Source organism: Fusarium mangiferae (assembly GCF_900044065.1).
Source record: "Fusarium mangiferae strain MRC7560 genome assembly, contig: FMAN_scaffold021, whole genome shotgun sequence".
Classification (NCBI taxonomy): domain Eukaryota; kingdom Fungi; phylum Ascomycota; class Sordariomycetes; order Hypocreales; family Nectriaceae; genus Fusarium; species Fusarium mangiferae.
Genome location: NW_024573941.1, coordinates 298,499 through 324,859, shown reverse-complemented (window position 1 = coordinate 324,859; position 26,361 = coordinate 298,499). Strand labels below are relative to the sequence as shown.

The 26,361-nt window shown below is 48.3% G+C and overlaps 9 protein-coding genes across 9 annotated transcripts; 5 read left to right on the top strand and 4 right to left on the bottom strand.

Annotated features, from left to right (window-relative positions):
- Positions 1-500: 500 nt before the first annotated feature.
- On the top strand, positions 501-1,508 carry FMAN_09645 (uncharacterized protein; the record flags this gene model as incomplete). Its single annotated transcript, XM_041825471.1, has 2 exons — positions 501-1,337; positions 1,386-1,508. The coding sequence occupies 2 exons, from the start codon at positions 501-503 to the stop codon at positions 1,506-1,508; spliced, it is 960 nt and encodes a 319-aa protein (XP_041690849.1).
- A 6,207-nt stretch (positions 1,509-7,715) lies between these two features.
- FMAN_09646 (uncharacterized protein) lies at positions 7,716-9,263 on the bottom strand (the record flags this gene model as incomplete). The annotated part of the gene is made up of 4 exons (XM_041825470.1): positions 7,716-7,987; positions 8,036-8,609; positions 8,669-8,958; positions 9,011-9,263. The coding sequence occupies 4 exons, from the start codon at positions 9,261-9,263 to the stop codon at positions 7,716-7,718; spliced, it is 1,389 nt and encodes a 462-aa protein (XP_041690848.1).
- A 684-nt stretch (positions 9,264-9,947) lies between these two features.
- FMAN_09647 (uncharacterized protein) lies at positions 9,948-11,789 on the top strand (the record flags this gene model as incomplete). Its single annotated transcript, XM_041825469.1, has 8 exons — positions 9,948-10,126; positions 10,177-10,438; positions 10,487-10,580; positions 10,630-10,755; positions 10,812-10,954; positions 11,006-11,120; positions 11,179-11,368; positions 11,441-11,789. The coding sequence occupies 8 exons, from the start codon at positions 9,948-9,950 to the stop codon at positions 11,787-11,789; spliced, it is 1,458 nt and encodes a 485-aa protein (XP_041690847.1).
- Positions 11,790-12,447: 658 nt separating this feature from the next.
- FMAN_09648 (putative UGA2-succinate semialdehyde dehydrogenase) lies at positions 12,448-14,117 on the bottom strand (the record flags this gene model as incomplete). The annotated part of the gene is made up of 4 exons (XM_041825468.1): positions 12,448-12,590; positions 12,641-13,885; positions 13,946-14,033; positions 14,094-14,117. The coding sequence occupies 4 exons, from the start codon at positions 14,115-14,117 to the stop codon at positions 12,448-12,450; spliced, it is 1,500 nt and encodes a 499-aa protein (XP_041690846.1).
- Positions 14,118-14,952: 835 nt separating this feature from the next.
- On the bottom strand, positions 14,953-15,361 carry FMAN_09649 (uncharacterized protein; the record flags this gene model as incomplete). The annotated part of the gene is made up of 3 exons (XM_041825467.1): positions 14,953-15,000; positions 15,055-15,143; positions 15,196-15,361. The coding sequence occupies 3 exons, from the start codon at positions 15,359-15,361 to the stop codon at positions 14,953-14,955; spliced, it is 303 nt and encodes a 100-aa protein (XP_041690845.1).
- A 1,486-nt stretch (positions 15,362-16,847) lies between these two features.
- On the bottom strand, positions 16,848-17,699 carry FMAN_09650 (uncharacterized protein; the record flags this gene model as incomplete). The annotated part of the gene is made up of 1 exon (XM_041825465.1): positions 16,848-17,699. The coding sequence occupies one exon, from the start codon at positions 17,697-17,699 to the stop codon at positions 16,848-16,850; it is 852 nt and encodes a 283-aa protein (XP_041690844.1).
- Positions 17,700-18,404: 705 nt separating this feature from the next.
- Positions 18,405-20,251, top strand: FMAN_09651 (uncharacterized protein; the record flags this gene model as incomplete). The annotated part of the gene is made up of 4 exons (XM_041825464.1): positions 18,405-18,667; positions 18,725-20,010; positions 20,063-20,148; positions 20,204-20,251. 4 exons carry the CDS (start codon positions 18,405-18,407, stop codon positions 20,249-20,251), a joined length of 1,683 nt encoding a protein of 560 aa, XP_041690843.1.
- A 742-nt stretch (positions 20,252-20,993) lies between these two features.
- Positions 20,994-22,501, top strand: FMAN_09652 (uncharacterized protein; the record flags this gene model as incomplete). The annotated part of the gene is made up of 2 exons (XM_041825463.1): positions 20,994-21,842; positions 21,893-22,501. The coding sequence occupies 2 exons, from the start codon at positions 20,994-20,996 to the stop codon at positions 22,499-22,501; spliced, it is 1,458 nt and encodes a 485-aa protein (XP_041690842.1).
- Positions 22,502-23,204: 703 nt separating this feature from the next.
- Positions 23,205-24,661, top strand: FMAN_09653 (uncharacterized protein; the record flags this gene model as incomplete). Its single annotated transcript, XM_041825462.1, has 2 exons — positions 23,205-23,547; positions 23,601-24,661. 2 exons carry the CDS (start codon positions 23,205-23,207, stop codon positions 24,659-24,661), a joined length of 1,404 nt encoding a protein of 467 aa, XP_041690841.1.
- Positions 24,662-26,361: the final 1,700 nt, after the last annotated feature.

Below are 26,361 nucleotides of genomic sequence, written 5' to 3'. Positions count from 1 at the left end.
CGTCCTTTTCCGTGTTCGTTAGCGTCATTCTTTAATTCCCCCACATTCAACCTACTTACAAGGATAGCTGGCCCGGATTCGTCGGAATACTAATTGTTGATAGGTCAATTCCCGGAACTCAGGGTCTCACATCAGGTCAACACTTGGCAACATGGTTCACTGACGCGTGCCGCCATAACATGTCGTGATATCAAATCTCGTTTGTGGTAGCATGTTATGCCGATCTTCAGCACAACACTGCCATGTAACGCTATTACATATTTGTTAAAGACTGTCAGCTAAAACATCCATGAACAATCAACCTGCAGCTATCCTTGCCGCAAAAAGTCTAATCACGAACCGAGCGGTCAAAAAAGTCCAGGGACTGAACCACGCATCTTTTAGGTTTCTGGGATGTTGGAAAAAGATAAATAGCTCCACATAGCCCCTACAATTCATGCAATACTACTCAACCCCGTCACCACATTAGTATATCTCCAGTCGTCACGCAGACCTTCATCATGCATTCTTGGTCATATCTCGGAGCTTCAGCGCTCATGCTCGCAACAATGGTCTCGGGTCTCAGCATCAAACTCGACGCCAAGGCCGGAAAGTCCTGCGAGTATACCGCGCCATGGCAGACGCTCCCTGAGCTTCCACCTATGCCTAAAACCAATTTCAAGGGCACTGCACCGATTAACGGAATTGATCTATGGTATGCGACATTCGGAAGACCGCTCAAGGAGACTAAGGCGAAAGGCCTTAGCCCTGTTGTTTTCCTCCATGGTGGCTTTGCGAATAGTGATTACTGGGCCAACCAGATCCGGTATTTCAAGAATCACCCCTACACTTTGATCACAATCGATTCTCGAGCTCAGGGTCGTTCGTCAGATGATACAAGCCGTCCTTTGACCTACGATCTCATGACTAAAGATGTCATCGGTTTGATGGATCATCTTGGAATTGAAAAGTTCTCAACTGTCGGTTGGTCTGACGGCGCATGCATTTCTTTCGACCTCACTATGAACTTTACCTCTCGTCTCGATCGTGCCTTTGCATTCGGCGGTACTTACAGCCCCGCGAACATCAATTCGTCAATTGGAGATAATCCCGTGTTCACGGAGTATCTGGAGAGAGCTGAGGCGGAGTGGAAGAAGATGTCGCCATACAAGGGCTCGTTCCAGGACTTTTCGGACAGAATGAACGCGATGTGGGCAGCTCTGCCAGACTGGGATGCAAAGTCGTTTGCCACGATTCCTACGCGATACTCTGATCCTAATGCTCCCATCATGTGGATTGTCGATGGTGACTCTGAGGAGGCTGTCAATCGCACCGTTCCCGGCGAACTCCATAGCTGGGTGGGTCAGCCATTCCATACTTCTCTTCAATTGCTAATAGTATCTCAGATCTGGGGTTCTGATCTTGTTATCCTACCCGGAGTCAGCCACTTTGCGCAAGTCACTGCATCTGTATCTATGCGACATCGATTAACCTCTTCACAGTTTCATGCAAGACCCAAAGACCTTTAACGCCATGGTAGAGCGTTTCCTCGAGATGCCTCGTTTCCTCGGCGAGCTGTAAAGCATCACTGTAGTGCTCGATGGTATTTAGCATACTGGTCTGCAGCTACGATGAGTAAGTGACGGCCCAACATTCATTCATCCACTTGAAATAGTTAAATATCAGAACCTAAAACTTAGTAGCATACTATTTGTAATCACCACATCCACTTCGTCGCAGTTTTCTCCACCCAATGACCAATAGCCCTCTTTTCTGTCCAAGCCCACTTCCCAATAGTAATAGAAGCCAAAGGCACAACTCCCAGAGTGGCCAATCCAACAAGCCATAGGTCCCAGTTCCTAGCCTTGAAAGTCGACACGCGCATATCAACTGTCTGTAGATGCATCGGTCGCAGTTCCTTCTCGCCATCAAATCGTCCTTCATTATCATACATGACTTCTTCGATAAGATCAGCACCGAGTTCTTTGCGACGTGATGTAGTTCTGGCGATCCGCTGCTTACGTACGTAGTTGCGCTTGTTCAATCCATCCATGTCCTCTATAGGAGCTTGATCTTTTGGCAGACTTCTTTTGCAGTGAAGCGGAATTGATCTAGAGCTTCAGAGGTTCCGCTTGCGACGAGTGGGGGTAAGTTGGAGATCTGATCAAAGAAAAAGCCCATAGCCAGCATTGGTTTCCCGTGGTACAGGCCCTCGTTGGCGCAAATCCCTTTTTACTCCTAGTGGCCAATTTACAAGAATAGGGACAGAGGAGAGCAAGCTCCAAAAGAGGTTCCAAAATCGAGTTTATAAAAGGGCTTCTAGTGCGCATTCACCTAAAACCTATCCAATATTGGATCCTGCTTGGCCGGCCACCCAACTACAAAACCAAGAAGCTGATCAGTCTCGGTAGGGTTGCGTCAGAGGACGAATAAGAAGTCATCTCAGACAAAAGATGCCCAGCACCAGTATCATGTCAACCGCTGGCGTCTTGATGAAGTTCTGATTAGTAAATGGCGGAGAGAAGAAAGGGGACGAATACAAGATGGAGGAAAGATGACCATAGATGAAAGTAGGGAGGCAATCAACCAAATGATACCGATGCGCAGGTGGTGGCCGAATCGCTGGGAAGTGGTGGTCTTGAAGGGCGAGCGCAAAATATCGGCGGTGTGAAGCATGCGGCAAGACAGGGCGAAACACAAGAGCGTGTCAGATAACCCAGTGCCATGTCTGTGCAAGACAATGTTGGGTAGTTGATTCGACCAGATATTTTATTGTGTTTTTGTAGCAATTTCGATTTTGGTAACTAAAGAAGTTTTGCTTAGATCGATCAACAGTTAAACATCTCAGAGACACTGTGTTTCGCACTACTGATTATCACAGAGTGTAGGGCAGAAGGATAAACGGCTGAAAATATTTGCTATGCAGGCTAGAACTATTGTATGATGCGATTCATACATTCTATGCAGGTATCTAAATGAAATAAGCGACATGCTAAGCCAATTCTTTTTGGGAAAACGTACACAGATGAAAGAATTAATATTTGAAGAAAGACCAATGTTGTGTCCACAAGCCGGTGCGCCGTTTTCAGACTTCACGAGTTTACTACCTTGAGTGCAGCCCCCGTCGTGGAAGAGCATACACTGAGTACCTGGCTGGACCAAAATGGACAAAGGAACAAAATGCTCGCCGTCGCAAGGGCCATTGTTGGCGCCTCCGTTCGTGAACTTTGTACAGGCTGTACCGGGCATGTCTTTGCCGAAGGTTAGACATCCGCTTTTACCTCCGCCTGATATAATTCGATATTGTGTGTCACCACCAGCGAAGCAATCAAAGGTTCCGGCGTAAGCGGTGACTATGACAAAATATTAGACTAGTCTAGAAAGCAGATGTATAACTCACTTTCCCATGCCGCGGCGGGTGTCAAAGTAGCCAAAAATACGGCAACCCAAGAAATTGGAGAGACACGCATAATTTCGTTGTTGTTGTTGTTGTTGTTGTTTGTGATATTGAAGAGATGGAGGACTGTGTGATAGAAGAGAGTAGGAAAGAACTAGGGCAGCGAAAAGAAGCGCTTTTATGGATAGTTCAGGTGGAATAAATCTGCCTGGCCATGTGACGATACTTTCATCAAATACGAGAACAATCTTGACTTCTGCGAATTGAGCTTCCTGAAACGTTCTAGATACTCCACGAGGGACTGTGCATGGACCTATCCAAGTATGGCCAACGAGAGCTAACACAAAGCTTTGTCCCACAACTTAGACTCTTAAGGCTCGGACTATCTATGCTCGGACTTTGGCTTAGATATTGATTTAGCGTCCCAGACAGTGGGGCTCGACCTTCTTGAGCTAAAATTGATACGTTCGCTTGGAAGTAAATTGGTTTTCTTCTATCAGCAGCCATACATGTCTCTTGAAGTCTACTTTTGTCTTAGCCCATCGACGTGTTGATGATCTCAGCTAATAAGAAATGATCGCGGCAAAGGAGTTGCATCGCTTTATTACATCACATATTCACTTGCAGATTGTCTGCTATGACCTATGTCATTATAGGCAGCTGTTAATATCTCACCCATCAAGCTAGCCGTATCTAGGCTCTAAACCAAGTCTGTCAATAACTGAGTGCGAGTTTCCCTTGCTCAAAGTCTGAGCCTCGGACTTAGCCCTTGTCTGCTCCATACACTAGCTTAGCCCGCTCCTTGGCTCGCGTCTTCAAGGGTCGATAACATTTCATTTGTCGGAGCTGTAGATACAATCAGCACTAGAGGTGATAATCGACGCACGCTTCGTAAGGATTTCCTCGAGACGTCTCCTAAGTACTATGCCCTTGAAAAAGTTGCTGTACTCGCACATGTGAAAGTCAACAGGGATTATCTCTTTAAGTGGCACAGGACTGCGGGAATGTTACGACAGGGGCGTAAGGATAATTAAAATGATGCACATGAAATATACTTCTAAACATTCCTAAGTTAGCATGTGATAGAGGTACAAGCAGGTCAGATAGTTACATATCACTACCTCATCAAAAGAGCATCTCCTATAGAACTTTTCGTACCTCGCACGTACTCAGTGATTACCTAATGATCGTGGAGCTCGTGACTTGCTGCAGTCTTGTGCCACTCAAAGAGATGAATCTTTGGTGGCATACCGACAATGGTGTGCAAACAATTAAAATGATCAGAACGAAGGGGACCTCCAAGCGCACCTTGTTTGGCGTGCTATAGTAGTTCTAACAAACCTTATTGTTATAAATCGTTATATTGCATTCTTTGCAGCCCGTATCGAGTCTGCCCTGTTATTAATTGTAGGGCCATTACCAAGCTTCCTTTTCTTCAACAGCCACTAGAAGCCAGAACCATTGGACGGGTAAGTTCTTTTGATTTAGCTCAATCAACTGGCACTTTATACCTGATATGTTGAATCCTCCGTTGGTAAGCATGGATCACGATCCATCATGATGTACGTGCTGTTCGTTTCTATGTCTGCGGGCGTTGCTAGAATGCTTAACTGCATTTAGCATAGACCCAGAAAAGCCGGTTTACTTACCTCTAAATTGCTGTATTTAATACTAACTACCCTTACTATACCTTTTTAGTAAGGTTTACAGTTTATTAAAGTTTAGCTGCCTTTATTAATAGGCCGGCGTATTTATCTTATATAATCGGCGCTCTCCGCAGCAATATTCTGGATGTTGAAAAGCATTTCATCTGATTTTCGTGTCGCTTTCAAGGCGATGCCTCAGTCTGAAACCTCTGTTTTTCATTGGAAATTAACCATAGCCACTTCTGTTTTGATTGCATCGCCCACGGTTCAAGAGACTACGTCTTTGAGTCCGTTCCCAAGGAGGCACACGATGCGATGCTTTATTCGAATATCATGATGTAAATTTATTTAAGTGATAGATTGACGTTATCTCAGTTTGCCAACTATTTGAATTACATATATAGGATCCCCAAATTCTTCATCATAGAGCCTCTTGAAGACCCTTACAGTTAGCTACGCTAAAAATGCTCCCTTTATTACTCACTGGCCGCGATAATCTTGTCCGCCATTGCAGGTAGCGTTTCAGCAACCACATCTAGCTCCCCATAGATCTCATAGAGATATTCACCCTCCAATACCATACTGTAGGCAGTCCTAAACCTACAGCACCTCATGTTAGTTACCTCATACTATAACCGCCACGAAGAGCACCTCTTACCCAGCAGACTCTGCCCTAGACACGTCCCAAAGATGCGCAGCAGCGAACAAAGGCTTTTAGTCAGAAGTGGAAAGCTTGTTTAAGATAGGCTCATAAGCCTCAGGACACAGCTTCGCGACTCTATTTGTGTCACAAGACAGTATATTCTCAGCCGGCATGTCTACTCCAGCCTTAGAGAAATATCCAACCCCCAACCCCCCCGCCACGGGAGATATCCCCAGTCGTGAAGCACCAAACAGTGAACCCTGCATCACGAAGCTTCTGGACACACTCTGCAGCTCCATCCCTAAGCTTCAACTCCTTGAACTCATTCATCAAATACGCAAAATTTCGGCGGTTGCAAAAGAGCGAAGATTCTCAACGTCAGCATAATGACGACAGCGGTAGAATCGAGCTTCAAAAAGCTTGAAAAACTGCACATAATGACCGTGAAGAGACATTTACACGTACTCACGCTCTGCCATTTCTAGCCAGCATATTCCGAGGAGTGTGGGCTGAATACCCCGGGGTATGAGCTTATCGCCCAGGCGCTCTTTGATAGCTTCGTAGAGATGCTCGTAGCTGACGAGGGTTCCGGCCACGTCGAAGACAACGTTTCTGTTGGGATCAGTCATTGTCTCAGATATCTTGATAATTACATTGATAGAGCGAAATAAATAGATCAGGCTACAGTTGGTTCTTGCATAGTGCTTGGCATATAATGTGACGGGGATTAAATAATAGATTTGTCGTTATCAATCAGAGCATGGAGATGTATCTTCCCGGCACTAGGTTGTAATACTAAGTCGTTCATGCGACATCAACGTACCTTGAAACTTTAGCAATCAGTCATTTGATTCCCGACTTTGTGTCAGTAGCTCAGAGGAGCCCGGACCGGTCGTGTAATGTTATCATTGATGGCTGAACCGGAAGGCTCTCATCGTGACGATCACTCATGACCTTAATTCCCTGTTGTTACCACGCGAGTAAGTACGCCCTCCGAAGACTATATTCACATTGTCAAACTCTTTCATATCTGCAGCTTGTACTCCTTCGGGACAACAGTTGGGAGACCGTGCACAGCGAGTACGGTGAGACAGGGATATCATATCGACCGAACCTGGGGAAATACTTCTAATGCTGTTTGAGAGTCATATCTTGAGCTCCATAACCATCCTTCACAGATTCGAGGTTTAGAGGCCCATAAGCTGATGATAAGAGCTAGTTTGATATAGAGAGCTCTAGATAGTCCTCACACTCAGCATTCAGACCCATATAGAAATAGCCACCGTCGTTATACCTACCCATCATATTGGATATTGCGATTTTGAATAGACACCCCTATGCATGTATACTCCAGTCTATATGTTCCAGGGCCAACGATGCAGTTAGCTAGAGCTCAACACGATGAATGCTAGTGAACGCAGCAATCAAACCCATTTCTAGTGCCACCAGCCGGGACCGCCATGTCCTTAAAGTTCAACTTCATGCTTTTTGGCCACTGTGATACCTGTTATGATAGATGATGATCATTTGCCTCGAACCATTTGCATGGACGCTTCACAATCTCCTTCTGTAACGGTCCTACGTATCAAGCCGGATCGACAACTTCGGTCCTTCTTATCTTATCAGTTTGTAAAGGGCGCGCTTTTGGCTATAGTACTGCTGTAGCAACAGATTCAAGAGCGGGGAAAACGTTGAGATATGCGATTGGGTAACATTCAACAAGATGTATTGGGAACTGATGCAACACACTGGTCTGTTGTGGTCTGTCGATCGAACCCACCGGATCAGAATTACTCCTTCGGGTCTAGCACTGTCATGATGGAGCTGCATGGGATTTATACGCTAGCTGAGAACCTCTTTGGTTAGGGTGCAGGCGACGTTTAGCAATGTAAACTCAAAGAGTGAGGAGCAAGTACCGAACTATCGGTAAATGATTTGACCTTCAGGGGTAAAAGAGAAATTTCAATATTCGTATTGAGTAACGAGTAGTTCAGTCAGGATCAGGATGTAGTCCTCGCGGTCGATATGTATCCCATTTTCAGAGTACTATCTACAATTTTGCTCCTTCTCTCCTCTGCACAGTCTTCCAAGTGTCCAGTATAGTGTTGTTAGGACTATCCAGCCTCTTCTGAGTAGCCTTGTAGAGTTTCGGTATACCTGTCTTCTCATAGCTCAAGTCCTCCATCACCATAGACGCCACGCCTTTCGCTGACAGGAAGATCTGCGGCATACCGTGTCCGTTGAAGCCAGCAAGCATATACTGATTCTGTCTTCCGGGGACAGCTCCGACATGGGGTAGGCCATCAGAAGAGTAGCCCATCACTGGTAAGTGTCAGTAACTCTCCAGCCAAGAGAGGTATGTCAACTCACCTCCAGTCCAAACCTTGGACGTATACGCGCCACTGTCTTCCCAGCCGTGGAAGACACGCTGCATATACCCATCAAAGTAGTTCTTCGCTGAGTCAATTAATTGGTCGTCGTTGACGTTGTTGTACCAGCTGTTAAGATCATGGTAGTACATCGATCGTGCGCCTCCAACGACAATGCTTCCGTCAAGCCTCGGGATGAGATACTCGTACTTTGTATCAGACCAGCGGATGATATAAGAGTTTGGCAGTAATGGCGCTGGTGCCTTGCTGGGCTTGATGTGACTGCAGATGCCCCGCACTGGGACAATCTTATCCGCGAACTCGGGTAATATGGATGATGTATAGGCGTTAGTCGCATAGATGATCTTTGCAGCGCGGATCGCGCCGCGAGGAGTCCTCAGTGTCAGATAGCCATTTTTATCAGGCTTTTCAGTGACTCTAGTGACGGGCGTGTTGGTCTGCAGATTCACACCAGCATCAACAGCCTTGGACAGAAGCTGGAGAATGAGCTTGTAAGGCCAGCAGTGGCCTGCCGTGTAAGAGAAACAGCCTTTGGCTCCCTTTACACCTGATAGCTAAAACGCCGACTGTGAGTACCGTTTCAGCTGTCCAGTGGAAGTCAGATATTGCTTACCCTTTCAGCTTCAGGACCTTGAGCAAAGTAGACGTCCTGCATAACAGAAACGCCATTTTGTTTGAGAGCGTCTACTCCCGCTTTTATCTTATCCAATATGGTATCTGACATAAGCGCATCGACAGCACGGGTGTAGACAAAGTCGCAGTCAACGCCCTCTTGTTCAATGGCCTTTTTAACAGCAGCAAGATTCTTGGCTTCGAATTCTGCAGCCTCTGCCGCAGCTTCGATGCCGTAAGTGGCCAGAAGATTCGCGGGTCTGTTATACGGATCTGGCTTCAAATGTCCGCCTGTACTGATAATCAACGCACAAATTCATACTGACGGTTGAAGATCGCGTACCATTTCGTCCGGTTGCTCCTGAGCAAGCTTGGCGAGCTTCAAGAATCACAATCTTGGGAGCAGCAACGCCTTGGGCCTTGCATTGCTCAAGAATATGATAGACTGTCGCGACGCCTGCGTATCCCGCCCCAATTACGGCAATGTCGACTTGGGCAGGGAGCTCAGGTGTTGAGCGATTGTTATCGAGAAGATGCGGCTCTGACCTCCAAAATGGGGTTGTGGCGTTGTCGACAGGAAGAGGAGAGGGCGACATGGTAGTGATTGTGGCTGAATAAGATATCTTGGTTTAGTTTTTATCTGTCTTTGAAGAAACAAGGTAGTGAGATGTTGAGTAAAATAGGTGCGAGCAAGCAGTAGCCCCCACTTTATTGACCCCAGTACTACACTTCGTAAACAGGGTGAATGTAACTCGCCGATGCACCTTGAAGGCGAAGAAGAAAGGGAAACTCAATCATGTGCATTTAAAGCCCGATAACTACGTGCTATCAGTTGACCGGCCCGGTCGTTTCAGTACTAGAAGCATTTATCTAGAAAGATATAGACGTAGTACCAGTGTCTCGTTCACGCCCAAACAACGCTGAAGAATTACCGTATCGAGTAAAACCGGCCCGGTCTAAACGAAGGGCTAAGCTTGGGGGATTGTCTACCGTTACATACCCTACAGCGCAGTGGATAGCCCGGCAATTTAGTGCCTGATAGCTGAACCAAATCTGGGCGTTCCCCGCGATAAGCAGTTGAACCAGCAAACGCGGGGCAACCCTCCAATTGCTCAATGCTACCCTACGCCACGGGTGGTGAGGTCTCTCAAGTTAGTTGGCTAATAACCAATGACATATATGCTATTACTGTCCTTCGCAAAATGATTTCATACGAATTGAAACGTTCCACGCTCACGTTACCATTTTTGATCATCCAAACGGAAAAGATTGTTTACAGCATGGCTCCTACATCCCCTAAGGACGATGCCAAGATTAGCGGAAACAATGACCTTGATCCAACTACTAGCTACAACGATGGAGAAGTCCTCGACGCAGGAATTGACTACGGCTACTTCAATGCTTCAAAGTTCACAAAGTTCTACAGGAGCGTTTTGTTCCAAATGATCCTCCTTGGACTGTAAGTCATGTTACCGAAATCACGTTCAACTCTTGCTTATATCTTCATAGTCTCTCCTGTATTGGTCCCGCCATGTCTGATGCCATTTCCAATCTTGGAGGCGGCGGTCTCTCCACTCCGTACCTAGCAAACCTAGCCACCTCCCTCAATTACACGGCTGGATGTCTACTCACTCTTTTCGGCGGCCCCTTGGTCAACAAGTTCGGTATCAAATGGTCCTGCATCATAGCAGCGGTGGGTATGCCTCTTTCGGGTTCTGCGTACTATGTATGCGCAAAGTACCGTGTGAATTGGTACCTCATCTTTGCAAAGGTAATCACAGCTCTTTACGTAGCTTGTCATTGCTGACTGGCTTGATAGATTCTCACAGGCTTCACCTATGGCTTTTTGTACGTCGCAGAGTCTACAGCCATGCTTTCATATCCCCTCGCAAACGACAGAGGCTTCTATCTAGGTGAGTAATCCGCAAATCCTGGATGGGGAGCTACTGACAGCTTTTCTAGGCGTATGGTCTGCGATGCGGAACTCTGGAAGCGTTATTGGAGGCGCCATCAACTTTTCGAATAATCACAGTGACTCCAAAGCAGGTGGCGTTGCGTGGTCTACCTACCTCGTCTTTATTGCCTTCGGTAAGTCGCACTCATCGAACACCGCCTGTGCGAAGTGTCTAACCAGAGTCCAATAGAATGCACTGGCCTGGTTTGGGCTTTCTTGCTCTCGCCAACTAGACGGGTCCGACGTCACGATGGGACTAAAGTTGCCATTTCTGAGAGAGCTAGCTGGAAGCAAGAGTTTGCTGCCTTGTGGAAGCACTTGCAGCGCCAGAAGGTAGGTTCTTGTGCATTTGAATACACGGGCTCCAAATGACACTGGGTATAGACCTGGCTCATGGCACTGCCTGCCTTCTACTCGTTCTTCTGTGGCGGAACGATGAGCACCTATCTATCGTTGCACTTTTCAGTTCGAGCGAGAGCACTGTCTTCTCTCCTCCTCCGTAAGTACACCGCCAACCTATACTGAGTGCAAGATGCTAATCTGGTATCAATCATTAGCAACACTTTCTATCGTCGAGGTGATCCTCTATGGAAAGCTTCTAGACAGAACTCGCTTGTCCCAGACCAAGCGAGCATGGATCTCTTTTGCCTGCTGGTTGATTCCCCAGGCAGCATGCTTCATCTGGATTGGTATTGAATACGCAAAGTTTGGTGGAGGCAAGCTCGAAAACCCTCTGGACTATGAAACGTATGTTCTTCCTTAGTCTCATGTCATCTCTTGCACTAAGTACTGATGGGTAGTTTCTCAAAGTCACACCAGAAGATGGGTAGAGGCTTACCTCCCATATTTGATAATGCAATCAACAAGCTACGTATGCCAGCTCTCTCTATACTGGATCCTCGGCACTTTCTCCACCGATGCCGGATCTTCTGCCCGTTCGGGTGGTTTGCTCCGAGCCTTTGAGACGGCTGGACAGACGGTCTCCTACGCGATCAACTCTCGCAGCGGATCAGATGCCAGAATTCCCTTCTATGTCCATGCTGCGATCTTGTGCCTCACTATTCCCTGCATGGTGTTCCTCATTCGGCTTGTGCCCGAAGCTCCCGCTGCAACAGATATAGATGTAGAGCCAGTAATCGATTCAACTGATACCAAGCAGGTGGACTAAAAGCTCAGAAACGGAGGACAAGTGCAAAGTGTCAGAGAACTGACGAGTAGCAGAGACAGGCAAGTCCTTATTGCTATCGGGGTTTGGTTTACGACATTTCAATCCCCAGAATGGAATTTATTTATCAACTGGTCATATATATGGTGTCATGCATAACACTTTTAACTAGATATGTTGTTCTGCAGTTGAGATTTGTTGCTGAGAGATTGAATCAGCACCGAGAATTCAAAAAAGTTGTTTACCTAACAAGTTCTCTCTAAGAATGACCTACTTAAGCTATTGCATGAATAATGAGTAGCAGAGCGGCCATACGGTGTCTTCCACAGACACTGTAGTGGATGAAGCGGCGTTTGAACTATTACTTCCTTTATGTCCCAAATGAACACAACAAAACGTGATGTCCATACGCTTCTTATACAAGTCTTGCTACCTTGATATAAGATCACATCCCCGAATACTTTATGCGCCTTGCTGTTGACTAATACAAGATACGCAAGTTCGCAGACTGCTTCTACCAGTGTAAGCTTACTCTTACGAACCATGGGCGTTGGGCTTTCCTTAGAATGCTTCAATTTATGCCAGATAACTCAAATCTCAATAAGGCTAACGTCAACTTTTTGAAACCCCAACGAGGCTCCCCAAATTGCACATCAATTGGCTACAACTTGGGTCCATCTTCAACAGTCAAAGTGCCTGTCTTCTGGATGAGGTACTCCTCAATAGCCACATCCTTGCCTGCTTCCTTGCCATAGCCCGACATCTTGATTCCACCAAATGGAGATTCAGCACATGAGGCATTACCTATAAGTCGTTAGTCTTTGTGGACAACTCAGTGACAGAAATAAACCTACCAGTATTCATCCCGATCATTCCAGCTTCTAAACTTTCCAAAAGCCTCCAGGTTCGGGAGACATCTCTGGTGAAGAAGTAGGATGCCAAGCCCATCGACGTATCATTGGCCTTCTGCACAACCTCCTCTTCGGTTTCAAACTTGTACAAACCCAGTATGGGTCCGAAGATCTCTTCTTGAGTTGTGAGCATATCCGAGGTCATGCCCGAGATGATAGTTGGTTCGAAAAAGTACCCATTAAGATTCTCTGGCTGCTTTCCGCCACAGAGAATCTTTCCTCCTTTGTTGACAGCATCTTCGACATGTTTCTTGACCTTATCAACACCTCGAGGAGTAGTCAGCGGTCCCATAGTAGAATCAGAATCAGCTCCGTGTCCCACGCGGAGCTTGCTGGTAGCCTCAACCATCATCTGCGCAAACTTTTCATAAACGCCGCTTTGGACATAGACTCGATTGGCGTGGGTGCATGCTTGGCCTGCGGTTCGCCATTTAAGTATCATAAGAGCTGCGACTGCTTGCTCAAGATTGCCATCATCAAAAATGATGAAAGGACAGTTTCCGCCCAGCTCCATAGTGACCTTCTTCAGTCCATGACTACAGTGCCCCGCGACGATACTGCCTACAGAGGTACTACCGGTAAAGGTGACCTTGCGGACGAGTGGATGCTTGCAGAGTGTCTCGCTGACCGACGGGGTGTTGGCGTTATCAGTTGAGATGACGTTGAGCACTCCTGGAGGCAGACCTGCGCGAAGGGCTAGGTCTGCCAGAGCCATGACACTAAATGGTGTTTCGGGCGATGGTTTGACGATCATGGAACATCCTGCGGCCAAAGCGGCCGAGACCTTGCGGATAATCATGGCAACAGGGAAGTTCCAGGGGACAAGAGCAACGCACACACCGATCGGCTGCTTAATGACAAATGTTCGACGGTCAGATATAGAGGGTTGAGCAATAGACCCTCTGACACGCTCAGCCTCGCCGGCGAACCACCAGACGAAGCCAAGGGCATAATCGACCTCACCAAGGGCTTCTGCCATAGGTTTTCCGGTCTCGAAGACGACGATCTTGGCGATGTCTTCTCGTGCATTGGTGATGAGCTCATGCCACTTCAGAAGCATCTTTGCTCGTTGGCGAGGGTTGATGTGGCGATAACTCTGAAAGGCAGCCTCTGACGACTCAACATATTTGTCAACGTCACAGACTTCGTTAGTGGGACTGGTGGCCCAGATCTGACCAGAGCCAGGATCTACAGAATATTATATGAGCTTGCGTTCATTCTTTGCTGTTGGTCTAAGGCTTAGCTTACCTTCAACATCGAACCTTTTTCCGGACTGGGCTTGAACCCATTGGCCATTCAATAGTGATTCCTCGTGAAGGAGGGACGGATCGTCCAGCTATAAAGCACTTGTTAGTTTTCTGTCATGATGTATAAAACAGTTGAAAAGGACCGAGACCTTGAAAGGGAAACTTCGTGTCATAGTGCGATGGCAAATAGTGAATACTCGAATACTGAATCGATGAGTTTAGGTACAAGATTATCATGAATACCGAACGGACTTATATAATTTCCCTACAAACTAACTGGAGACGCTTTCTCGAAGATAAAGGATGCGACCGGCCCTGTCACGATGTACGGTGACAGCTGTCTATCACAGCCTGTGGATGACCGGGTACGGCAACGGAGATGCAATAGCCCCATGATACTCTTGTCCTCTAACTAAGCCGGTTGTTAGTCAGTGAAACATTTGTCATATTTTGAGTATTCATCGAGCCTACACTTCATGCGAGGTCTATCAGCATGCTACGCCCTGAAATGAATTGCCGATCGTCGGATACGGCGGGTCGATGTAGAGCACCCGCGGCACTTCCCCACTTCCCTGAATCGGCAGTTGCCAGCCGGTCCCGGTCCCGGCGCCGCTAGCTTATCAGCCCCAATTCGTTCTCATATCGATGACTACCGGCGGACTCCCACTCGAGGGCATTCGGGTGCTAGACATGGCCCCGGTTTTGGCCGGACTGCAAGTCCGCCACTTCTTTCTGGCTGAGTAATCGATAGCATGTCTCATTAGTTCTGCCCGAAATCGTTAAGCGTTTTCGCATCACGAAGCGTGCAGCGTGCAGCTTGATTTAGGTGGACATGTATATGTGGCAAAGATAACTGGGTTTATTGATTTGCTACCTAATCGTGCGACCGACCTCTAGTAGAGTCCATAGTTACTTGCAGTTTCCAGTATCCTCCCCGAGTATTATTACACGCGCCGACAACTTGGGATAAGCTCGCTCCAGTAGACCGGTGAGAAGCACACAAGGTGCTTAAGCAGCAACGCCGACGGGCTTCTGGCAGAAAGCACCGAGCTCAAGCTACATCACGGTCAGCCAATATGTTATTTTGGAAAGCAAATAGAGGGAACTCACAATCTCGGAGAGGCCACAGCAGCGAGCCTTCTGACCAGACTCGGCGCAAATCTCCTGAAATTCCTTGGCGCTGTTGGGGGTCTTGGTAGCTATTATCCCCATCAGTAACTATCGATGTTGAATATTCAAGGGTTAACTCACGAGCGCGGCAGTCACCAGAGAGGACGCCGACGAGGTTGAGACTGCAGCACTGAGGGTTGCCAAAGAGGCCACCGCTAGGGCAAGCCTCGTAGCCGTTGGAGGAAGTAGCGGGCGCAGCGAAGGCGGTGCCGGCGAGGAAGAGAGAGACGATGGTGTAGAACTGCATGGTTGCGGTGTTGAAAGGTTGGATTGGAAAAGTTGAAGAGTGGGTGTGATGAATTGTTTGGATGTTGAGTGATGATAGTGAAATATCTGGAAGACTGGCGCAAGCTGCAGTCTTTATAGAGAAAGGTTCTCCAATGCTGTAAGACAAGTCATTTCTCTGAGGTATTCTGGATATCATCTTCCAACCTCCCGTTCCTCAACAACTCTGAGCAAATCAAGATGGCTTCTGTTTCCGGCGCTTTTTACGAGGGGGGTTGAAGTTTGGAATGCTCCTCAGCTCTGCATAGTCCTCTTTTGATGCACGAAACTGGACCGTGTCCTCGATAAGGCCAACCGGGTTGTCAAACCCACGACGCTACCTTGATTTATTTGCAGATCATCATGTCCCGAGAGGGTCTAAAGAGTGGCCTACCCCAGAGTATTGAATTTCGAGAGAATAATAAACAAGTTTAGTTTAGTAACCTATAGTGGTCCGGCTGATGGAATTTGTGTGGTATTTTAAGAGCGACGCAGTAGTTCCATCAGTCCAACAGAATACCAGGATCCTCCATAAATTCAATTCTAAACTACAGTATGTTGGCCACGTACTACAGTGACTGATTGAAATGCTTCCCACCAAGAGCACCGTCGTCAACGCTGAGACAGGGTATAGAAATGCAAGGAATCGATCTCATGGTTGATAGAAACGAGAAAGGCTACTGTAAGGAGTATCCCTGTAATTGAGTCTCGGAACTCGCTATCTCGAACAACTAATTGCCGAAGCTGCGAGGGACTCGTCATGAATCAGCTTTTACTTACTCAACCCAGACTAAAACCATGACTCATGCAACTACCGTGACGATGTCTCAGACAAAACTCAGGAACCAGCCGCCGATCTTATCCCTAAATGTGGAGAATTACTACATAAATACTGGAGTCACGGAGAATTCTCCACGGCACGATGTTACCGGCAACTCGGCTGACAGCTTCTCCCTTGACGAATGTCTCGGACGTCAGAGAATAATTGTTGATCTCTACTTGATTCGATTTGACAGCTACGCATGGGTCAGTTAGCGAAAGCAAGGAAATACTAGTTGATGATCACTGCTGTATTCAGGAAGTCATTCGCTGTCGTGCTTCACTTAGTGCATACAGAAACTTACCGGCAGAGCTGAATTGATCAATGGAAGTCTGATGCGAGATGGGCTTAGAATTGACAGCATAACAATACCATAATTATCATCATCATCATCATCACTATTATTAACAGTATGCATTTCATAGTAACGTCAGGTCGAATTCACATACCAAGCAGTGCTGACAGATCAATCTTAATGCAACGATTTAATTGCCAAGCTAATTCGAAACTATGAACAAGAATGTAATCCTATTAAGTGTCCAAACTCGGAATTAAATATCCAAGCCCTGGCGGTATGTTTCCGGATACCTAACAACTATCACGGCTTAACTCAAGACACTACACTAAATACCTCGCCCTTGCACACAATCTACAGGAGACCTCCCAACAGAATGAATGCAAATCCGACGATACCCAAAAGCCCCAACTCAACGTAGGAGGACTTGGCTGCGCCAGCGGTGATAGTAGATGGTTCTCCAGGAGCAGGGCCGGTAGGGCTAGTGGCCGGTTTCTCTCCAGAGGGGCCTGGTACGATAGAAGTTGTTAGGGAGGCAGGGGGTTGGGACTGCTGTCCAGTTCCGCTGCAAGTGGTGCATGCAGGAGAGTTGGGATGCTCTGGCTTGTCTTGGCCAGGGTTGGTTGGTCTGGGAGGGTGAGGAGGAGCAGCAGATGGAGGCTCAGGACTGCACGTGGTGCATTCCTCTGGCTGAGGGCCCGTAGGGACTGGCTTCACAGCAGGGATAGACGGAACAGTCTGTGGCTGAACCGGAGGCTTTCCAGATGGTTTACCCTGATCGTGGCATGTCTCGCAGTGCTCAGACTGCGGCTTGCCAGTGCCCTTGGTAGGAGTAGCCTCAGAGCACGGAACAGTCAATGTCGCAGTGACAGGCTTCTCACCACAAGAGTTACAAACAGTAACAGTTGAGGTAAACCCAGGCGGAACACCAGTAGTGCGAGGCTGACACTTTTCCTTGTGGCACGCCTCAGTGATGGTGTACGTGTGCAGACGCAGACCCGTGGAGCAGAACTCGTGATACTCAGTAGTATACACGGTATGAGGACCAACACCTGTGCCGTTGCCGGACCAAGTACTGGTCGGCTCGACGATGATGGAAGTGATGGTGGGAAAGGTCTTGGTTGAGGTAACGCAGGAGGTTGTCTCTGCGTTGACTGCAAGGCCGGCAGTCAGGAGGAAGGGGATGAGGGACTTGAAGGTTTGCATTTTGAAGCGAGTGACGAAGTGAGTGACAGAATGTGTGAACGAGTGAAAATTATCAAAGGAATTGTTTGTCTACCATTGCGGAAACATCCCTTCTTTCAAGTATTATATATCGCCAACTTCTCACGACCCAAACTCTTCTAAGATTACTTTCACACTTTCATACCTGTCGACATCGCAACACTTCCAACTTTGAGACTAAACATGCACAACGCAGCTGAAGTAAAAACTCAATGCCTGTTGATCCATCCGAACGAGGCAATACTGACATCTCTGCCTTGCATAAGAATTCCCACGTCAAAGCTGTTTCGGGAAGGTGATCGGCGGCTAATATCTCCGATGGGGCCTCGCTTAGCGGAGAGAATGTGAGACAGGCAGGAGATAGTGTCAATAGTTGGTATTCAAGAGACAAAGTTTTGCGATGGGAGCTGAAAGGCTTCGTTTTTACGGTGGGATGTCGGGTCATGGAGGTCGTGTCGGCATTTGTGAACTCAAACATCAGAAATTACCTCAATGCCGTGTGTTGTTGTTATTGCTCAAGAATCAACAACTGAGTTCACGGTTTGGACGTGTATATACAGCTCTTCCTCAGCCTGAATCTAGTGGGAATCACTTGAAACTCAACGACATCTTCCCCCCCGTTTCTCATTGCACTCGTTTCCTTAATATCACTCGCTTATTCATATCCATCAACACTCGTTATTCACCATGAAGTCCAAGAGTATCATGGTCGCTTCAGCAGTGATGGACCTTGCATTTGCCCAAGCCTCTGCCGAATCTCTTTGCTCAACCATCATCAATCTTCAGCCCATTGAATATCAGTTCCAGCAGCCTATCCTCATAGACTCTTACTTCCCTGCCAATACTGACATTGTCCTCGATGATGGCCATGTTGTGCATGTCACCAATGCTCCCACGTCTCTGAGCACTGTCCTGACTGATGTCTCGACAAGCTTGACTACGCTTACCAGGTTAGTTCGCCATGTCCTTGGCATTTATACTAGACTCCACTAACCATTTCCAAGCAGTGCTACTAATGGCAACGACAACGGCTCTCCTCCAGATACAGGCTACCTTACCTTCACTGTTCCTGCGAGTCCTGATGATATTGGCAACCATCCTGTCACGAGAACCTACCCCCCGACTGAGCCAGGCCAGCCGGGTGTTGTGATTATCCAGGTCCCAACATCTCCTCCTGGAGGTGATGGGGTCCCATCTTCTATCCCGTATGTCACGGTCACTACCACCGGGGACTTTCCTTCTCTTACCGGCCCTAACACTACCACTATCACCCCTGATAAGCCAGGAGCAACCGGCAGTGTCATCATTGAGGTCCCCAACACCAAGACACGTTCTCCTTCCACATCTTATGTCACCGTCACTACTCCAGGAGATCTTTCTCCCACGGATGACCCTCGCACAAGCACTATCCCTCCTAGTAACCCTACTGATCCTGGCACTGTTGTTGTTGTAGTGCCCAGCTCCGTGGCTTCATCTGCCTCCTCCATCCCATTTGTCACTATTACCACCACTGGCAGTACCCTTAACCCAACAGACGATCCCATCACGTCGACTGTTTCCCCATCTGGGTCAACTGGTTCAGGAACTGTCATCGTGGAGGTCCCCCCTTCCAGTTCTCCTGCTGGCCCCGGCTCATCTTCCACTCCCGCCTCTTTTGTCACCCGCACTGTAACTGGAGACGATGGCAATGGTGAGCCCTCCACCACTACTATCTCTCCCACCGCAAGCTCTGGCCCAGCGACCGTTATTATCGAAGTCCCACCTGCAACCAATGGCCCGTCATCTACATCACCCGGAGACGCCAGCTCTGGAGGTCCTGGCTCCACTGGACCTAGCAGCCCTGCTACTCAGGGGCCCAGCGATAGCGCTGCTCCATCTAGTAGCACTGGCGGTACTGTACCATCATCCTCTGCTCCTGAAATATCTAGCCCCAGCCAGGCGACTACCGATGATACTGCTTCGAGCACTTCAGCTAGTGCACCAGCAAGTAGTTCAGCTACGCCCTCCAGTTCTGATGCAGACACGAGCAGCCGTGCCGCCTCTGCTGCTTCTTCCTCCTCTTCTGCCCCTTCAAGTAGCAATGCAGAGGCGAGTTCTCCTGCCAACCCCACCACCTCCAGCCCTGCTTCGTCAGCGGCTACCTCAGCCCCCGGTTCCTCCACAGAGTCTGCTCCCAGTTCCTCCACCAGCGCAGCGGCCGCCAATTTTGATCCTTGCCCAGACAGTCTCTACGGAAACCCCGAGTGTTGCTCCCTTGATGTTCTTGGGGTTGCAGACGCTGAATGCGACTCACGTTAGTATATCTCTGATCTCAAAAGGCAAATTGCAGCTAACAAGATTCATAGCCACTGAATCTCCTACCGATGCCGCTGATTTCCAAGCCATCTGCGCCGCTAGTGGTAAACGAGCACGATGCTGTGTCCTTCCGGTGGTAAGTCTTGTTCTTTGGCAGGAAAGAGTCGATGCTAACTCATTTCGTCCTGTAGCTTGGTCAAGCTCTTGTTTGTATGACTCCCGTTGGCGTATCGAACTAAGCTCAGCTTGGCAACTTTTACTGAGAGATGGGATGAGATTCTGGAGTGACTGGGTTGACGGCTTTCGAGTAGCCTTCGGGAAGCCAGGGATGAATGAAATGGACACAGGCCTCTAAACACGGAATGTTGTCTCAGCTCTAAGGGTACTTTTTTTACTTATGCAGTTGTTGTAATACTGATAGCCGACTTGGTTCTTCAATTCTAGTGGTTCTGAGCATTAGTCGTTTTCTCAGTGGTCATTGCGTACGTCTTCCCATGCCACAACAATTAGTTTCGCTGGGTTATGGAGGACATTGAAATGCAGTAATACTGTGTCAAGAAACTGTATATGGAATTCAATGAATAATTTTGAGGCTGTGTGCATAGAGGTCAGACGAGCTGTTAATCGTTACGCGCTAAGTCTATTTATGTCCGGGGCTGTAAGCGGCGATATTCCTTCCACGTACTTCGCCTCATGCACAGTCACTAGCCCCACGATCTTCGCAACTTCTCTCATAGTAATTATTAAGCATAACTCTTTATTCAATGTTCCCGTCGGTATCTAGTTGTGCCGTGTTTGAAGGTATCTCTGCGGGACACCATAGCGCTTCTTTTTGGCCCCCAGTGAAATCTCACCGATGCTGATATGCCAGCTCGAGAAGATGGCTGCATATAAACTGGTCTTACGCACTAGCTAATAAATACAAGAACAGCCGTGGTCAGACTACTTGATCAAGTTACCCATCACTCGCCAGAACTGACCATGTATGCCTCATATTTCTCATACAACCTCAGCAGACCATACCCTTACGTATGGTTTACTCCCGTTGTCCTAGTCGGTGAATTGATTGCGACAGCGCTTATCGCGTTTCTGAGCGTCGCGACACAAGGCTACGAGACTATCTCAAAGGCCACGTCCAATCCCAACATCACTAGCGAAAATCGCAACCCTTTCTCAGACTGGCCTTCGTTCCTCACCGCGAACACAAAGTCTCTCTGCTCTACCACGACCATCCCGATCGGCACTGAGTTCTACACAAACAACACCGCCCTCAAATACACCGTCACCAAGATCTGGCGCGGTAACGATCCAAAAGAACCAGATGCACTGCTAGGATCGTTACCCTATCTCAACAACCCTTTCCAATCATGTGCAGTGAATGGTATCACGATTGAGTTTGAGGGCATCGATCGGAGTGCGTCTCAGATCGCGCTTCAGCAATGGGGTGCTAAGCTACGAGCTTCGCTGTCCTGTGAGGTAGACACGCCTGGCGGCACGACAACCGTGAATATGACTACTACCTACGACGTCAACGGCATCGATAACGATGTAGGCACAGCATTCCCAGGTCGGAATGAGACAGCCAAGGCTAGCTTATGGTGGGGAGAATCACTTCTCGCTTGGTACTCAATCGCTTTGACCAATGACATGCACATTTCCAACGAGAAGTTCTTCCGGGGAGACACAGATGTCCCTCCGATCTACAAGGGTCATATTTCCTTCACGAAAAGAAAGACAGTCGTGCCATCGGTGCAGGATATCAAAGCACTGGACTTTTTCCAAGTCAGCTGTTTCTTCGTCCCTTTTAGTAATAATGGCGTTTCTCCCAACGTTATTACTGCAGCCGAGAGAAGATGAACAACACCCACTTGATTGAGCAGCTCTCCAAAGCAGATGATAGTGACCAGTTGATGCCGTTGCCTGGTATTTGGATCTCAGCAGATAACCTGGCGAAAGCGTTCTATTTCACGATCCTCGCTGATCTCGGACAGAAAGACTCTGGGCCGAATACTCTGAACAATGTCGAACTCTTGGCACATTCCACCAAAGGGTATGAAGCTATCCGGAATCGCACGCCCATTTGGGGTGATAATCTTAGAGTCAACACCACAGAAGGATTGGCTCATCATGCATTTACCTCCAACGACAGGTCCAGAAAGAATTTAGGAATTGAACCTTCTGTCATCTCGACTACATTTCTCTGTCAGATCCCTCGTCTCAAAAGCAGGCCAACGCTCATTGTGTCTGTCATCATCAACACAATAGTCATACTATCAGCTCTCTGGAGATTATACCAATTCCTCATTGATGCAATTCTCTCAAAGAACGATCCCGAAATGATGAATTGCGCTGGCTGCACGGCAATGACGTCAAAGGAACCAGAGCATGAGGCTATGTATCCGTCTGGTCACTCATCGCAGAGCACCTCAGGAACGCCAAGCGGGAACAAAGCACGCTACTCTTCTATGCGACAAGAGGATAGTCTCTAGGATAAAGGTTGGAGCCAAGACTACCCTTTCGTCTTGGTAAAAGTTCCAGGTCACATGGCCAGAAGCGGGCCTTTGTCCCAAATAGGCATCTCCCAAAGGTCGGAGTGGGTCGTGTGATATACCCGTGAGATATTTTTATTAAGCTTAAGATGAATCTGGTAGTTCATCGGCACCAAGGCTTGGCGGCGTCTTGGCCTCGTGTCGCTTGGAAAAACACAAGATATGACTGGTGGCCTTGAAGATTATCTATGCGTAGCCTATCTATGTGCCTGTTCATCTTTATTCTTGGTCCGATGTTTCTGGGGAACCTTTGCCATAGTCGCTAACTCTAAATAGATACGATGTACATCGTTCCGGGGGTCCTCTGCCATCTCAGTGGTCAGCGATGCTGCATGTTTATGCTAATCGTCACTGCGAATATTCAGGGTCGTATCGGTGTCCATAGCGTTGACTTGGCCCGGACCAAGTCATGAACCTTATCGCATTCTTCTTCGATAGAATAAGCTGCCAAGCACAAAAGGACCAGCTTCCAAGAACAAAAGAACTAGCTTCCAGTCCGGGGCATGATCGACGACAGTTTCCCAATCATTGTTAGATCAAGCAACATACCTCACATCAAGTATAAAGACTCCTTCCCTGCCTTGTGATATTTGCTCTGCAGTTTCTCGCTCATCACCTATTGAAACCTCTCCAACCCGCCACCATGAAGGCCAGCATCACATCCCTCCTCCTAGCCACCCTCGCGGGCTCTGCCGTCGCACAGACGCAGAGGATCAACACGGCCAAGTACAATGAAGACTACCTCCGTGCCAAGAGTGCCCCTCATGCCATTGGCATGGGGGAGCTCAAGCAGCGCAAGATGGCTCTCCACGAGAGCGAGGCGGCTGCTGGTGTCTTTGACAAAGATCGTTACAAGGTACTCAGCTCTGGCACGCCTTGTTCTGATGGCAAGGCGGGAGGTTACTCTTGTAACAAGATTGACCTCTTGGGCTTCTTGCGTCACCAGGATATGGGCAGCCGAACCCGCGTCGGCAATGATGTCTGGGGTATGTTTTCTAGCTGGTCTTATGTAATGCTTCGTTTTGCTAACCGGCCCTAGGTTGGACACATGCCTCCAGTGGTCGCGAGTTCGCCCTTCTCGGACAATCAGACGGCACAGCCTTTGCAGAGGTTCACCCCGACGGCAGCCTAACCTACGTCGGACGCCTCCCGACCCAGACCGTCGCTTCGTCATGGCGCGACATCAAGGTCATTGGCAACTACGCCTACATCGGCTCAGAGGCAGCTGGCCACGGTCTCCAGATCTTCGACCTCACCAAGCTTCTCAACACCGATAAGAAGAATCCCCCCACCTTCAGCATCAGGAGCGACTTGGCAGCGCACTTCAGCGCTTTCGGCAACAGCCACAACATCGTCGCCAACGAGGAGACCGCGCTCATCGCCGCCGTCGGTACAGCCTACGATCTCAAGTGTCGCGCTGGCCTCTGGATGATCGACGTCTCTAACCCAAAGCGTCCTCAGGATGCTGGCTGCGTTGCCTCGGATGGTTACGTTCACGACGCGCAGTGCGTTATCTACCGTGGTCCCCAGAAGGCTTTCCAGGGCCGTGAGATCTGCTTCAACTACAATGAGGATGCGCTCACCATCGTTGACATTTCTCGCCGTACTATGCCGCGCCAGCTGTCGCGCACTACATACAATGGCGCAACGTATACTCACCAGGGTTGGTTGACGGAGGATCACAAGTATCTCCTCCTCGACGACGAGCTGGATGAGCAAGAAAAGACTGGTCCTGCAGCTGACCAGCACACCACGACATACATTGTTGATATCCAGGATCTTGAGTACCCTGTCTTCCGTGGTGTATACAAGAGCCCTGTTCGCTCTATTGATCACAACCAATACGTCGTTGGCGGGGTGTCATACCAGGCAAACTATGGATCTGGCCTTCGAATGGTGAATGTGTCTTCCATTGCTCAGGATGACACTGGCGCTCTGTTTGAGGAGATTGGTTTCTTTGACGTCCACCCTGAGGACGATGCTGTTGGTGGCGAGGCCCAGTTCTATGGTGCTTGGTCTGTTTACCCTTACTTCCAGAGCGGCAACATTTTGGTCAGCTCTATCGAGCGGGGCCTGTTTTCACTCAGATATACCGGTTAATTTGATAGGCTAGTGTAGCCGTGAAGCATTGTCCTTCGGTGTGACTTTAGCTTGCAAGACTTAACGAAGCTAACCTGTACCATACAAACTTCATATTATAGCAAGCTCTAAAAAGAAATATTGGCGCAAGTTCGCTATATTTTCTATTACACATAGCATATCATATATATATACTTTACATTTTTCTTCTCGATCCTCATCTCAACCGTGTAAAATGCCTATTTTATTGTATTATCGACCCTCTTGTAGAAACCTCAGACCCTTATGGATTTCAGTCAGTCTGGGATGGGCCCTACCCTGTATCAGTTCGCGTTGACGTCATGCAGCCTCTTTTGGTATCTCTGAGCCATCCGCCAATAATGCGACAAATCTTGCAGGATTCAATGATAAGATACAGGTAATTTAACGAGTCCTCCCTCGAGCTAGCTAGATGGCGCGCCATTACAAATACACCGTATTGAAGCATTAGGTGATGCGATCATTCAGTTTGGTTGGATGTTTGTAACTGGAGGCACCATATAAGCTGGAAAAGCTGAGCATCTTGAATATCGTATACTCGCCGAGGGTCTCGTAATTAGAGTTCTCGTATTTCTTTATCCCCTCAGCCCGTTTAGCTCCCTGAGCCCGTTATGGTGGTTAGTCTATGCCCAAGCTCATGAGCCAATCGATCAGGGGTAATTTCCCCCAATTCCACCGGAGCTGATCACAAGTCCAAAGCGGATGGGGAAGCTTAGCGTTGGGGATAAACTCTGGGGAATGGGCCTAGACACCGTGGTCTAGGTCACTGCGATCAATACCGGCAAACAAGCATGACCGACGCTGCAATGCACCCGCTGAGGAACACGGTCGGCTACCGAAGCCCCCTGACCTCGTCAGATCCTTTCCCTTTTCTCCACATTCGAGCTTCAATATGGGGTATTCGTTTTGAGATCCATACCTGTCACCTGTTCCTTTCGTTCCTGGGTGAAGTCGCGTGGCGGACATGGGCCTCGTTCCAGTTGCCCGGGTCCATCATCACCATTGCAGTCGCATACAGCTTCGGATCAATCCTATTGAACATCTTTTCATCCGAGGTAACAAAAAGAACTGTTCCGACTTCTGAGTATATCGGCATCACATTAGATTGGTGAACACTTGGCACTTGGCTGTTGGCACTTTTCCAAGGAGAAGAATGGCATCGAGGGATCAACACTTACCCCCGAGCTTACGACGAATCTATTAAATCAGCAGACGCGTGGGGATGATTACTTACCCCACTAGTTTAATTCCATGCGGGGTCCCCAGAATCTGGTATCGAACCCCAGAACTTCCAGATGTAGGCAAACGACGACTCCAAACCATCCAAGGACTGAATACGGCAATTAAGCGCAACTGTGCGACACCGCAGGGGGTAAACACTTAGCCAGCCACGCTACTCACGATCCCGAGTTCCGGTTAGAGCGAAAAATGTCCCTTGGCGCTACCCCAGCGCATGCGGGGTTTTCTGAATCTCGACCTTTCTAGTCCTACCACGAGCCCTTCTCCGCACATCTCAGTGCACGCGCTAAGACGCGCCAGTGCCAGACTACGACCAGGGACGGGATAAACTTTCAAGCGCACGCGGTGTTGTAATTGGCTCGTGGCCATTGGACCGGACGCATATATTAAAGGGTTTTCTCTTCCCCATACTTAGTTCTAATCCCCAGATCTTCATCTCCTCC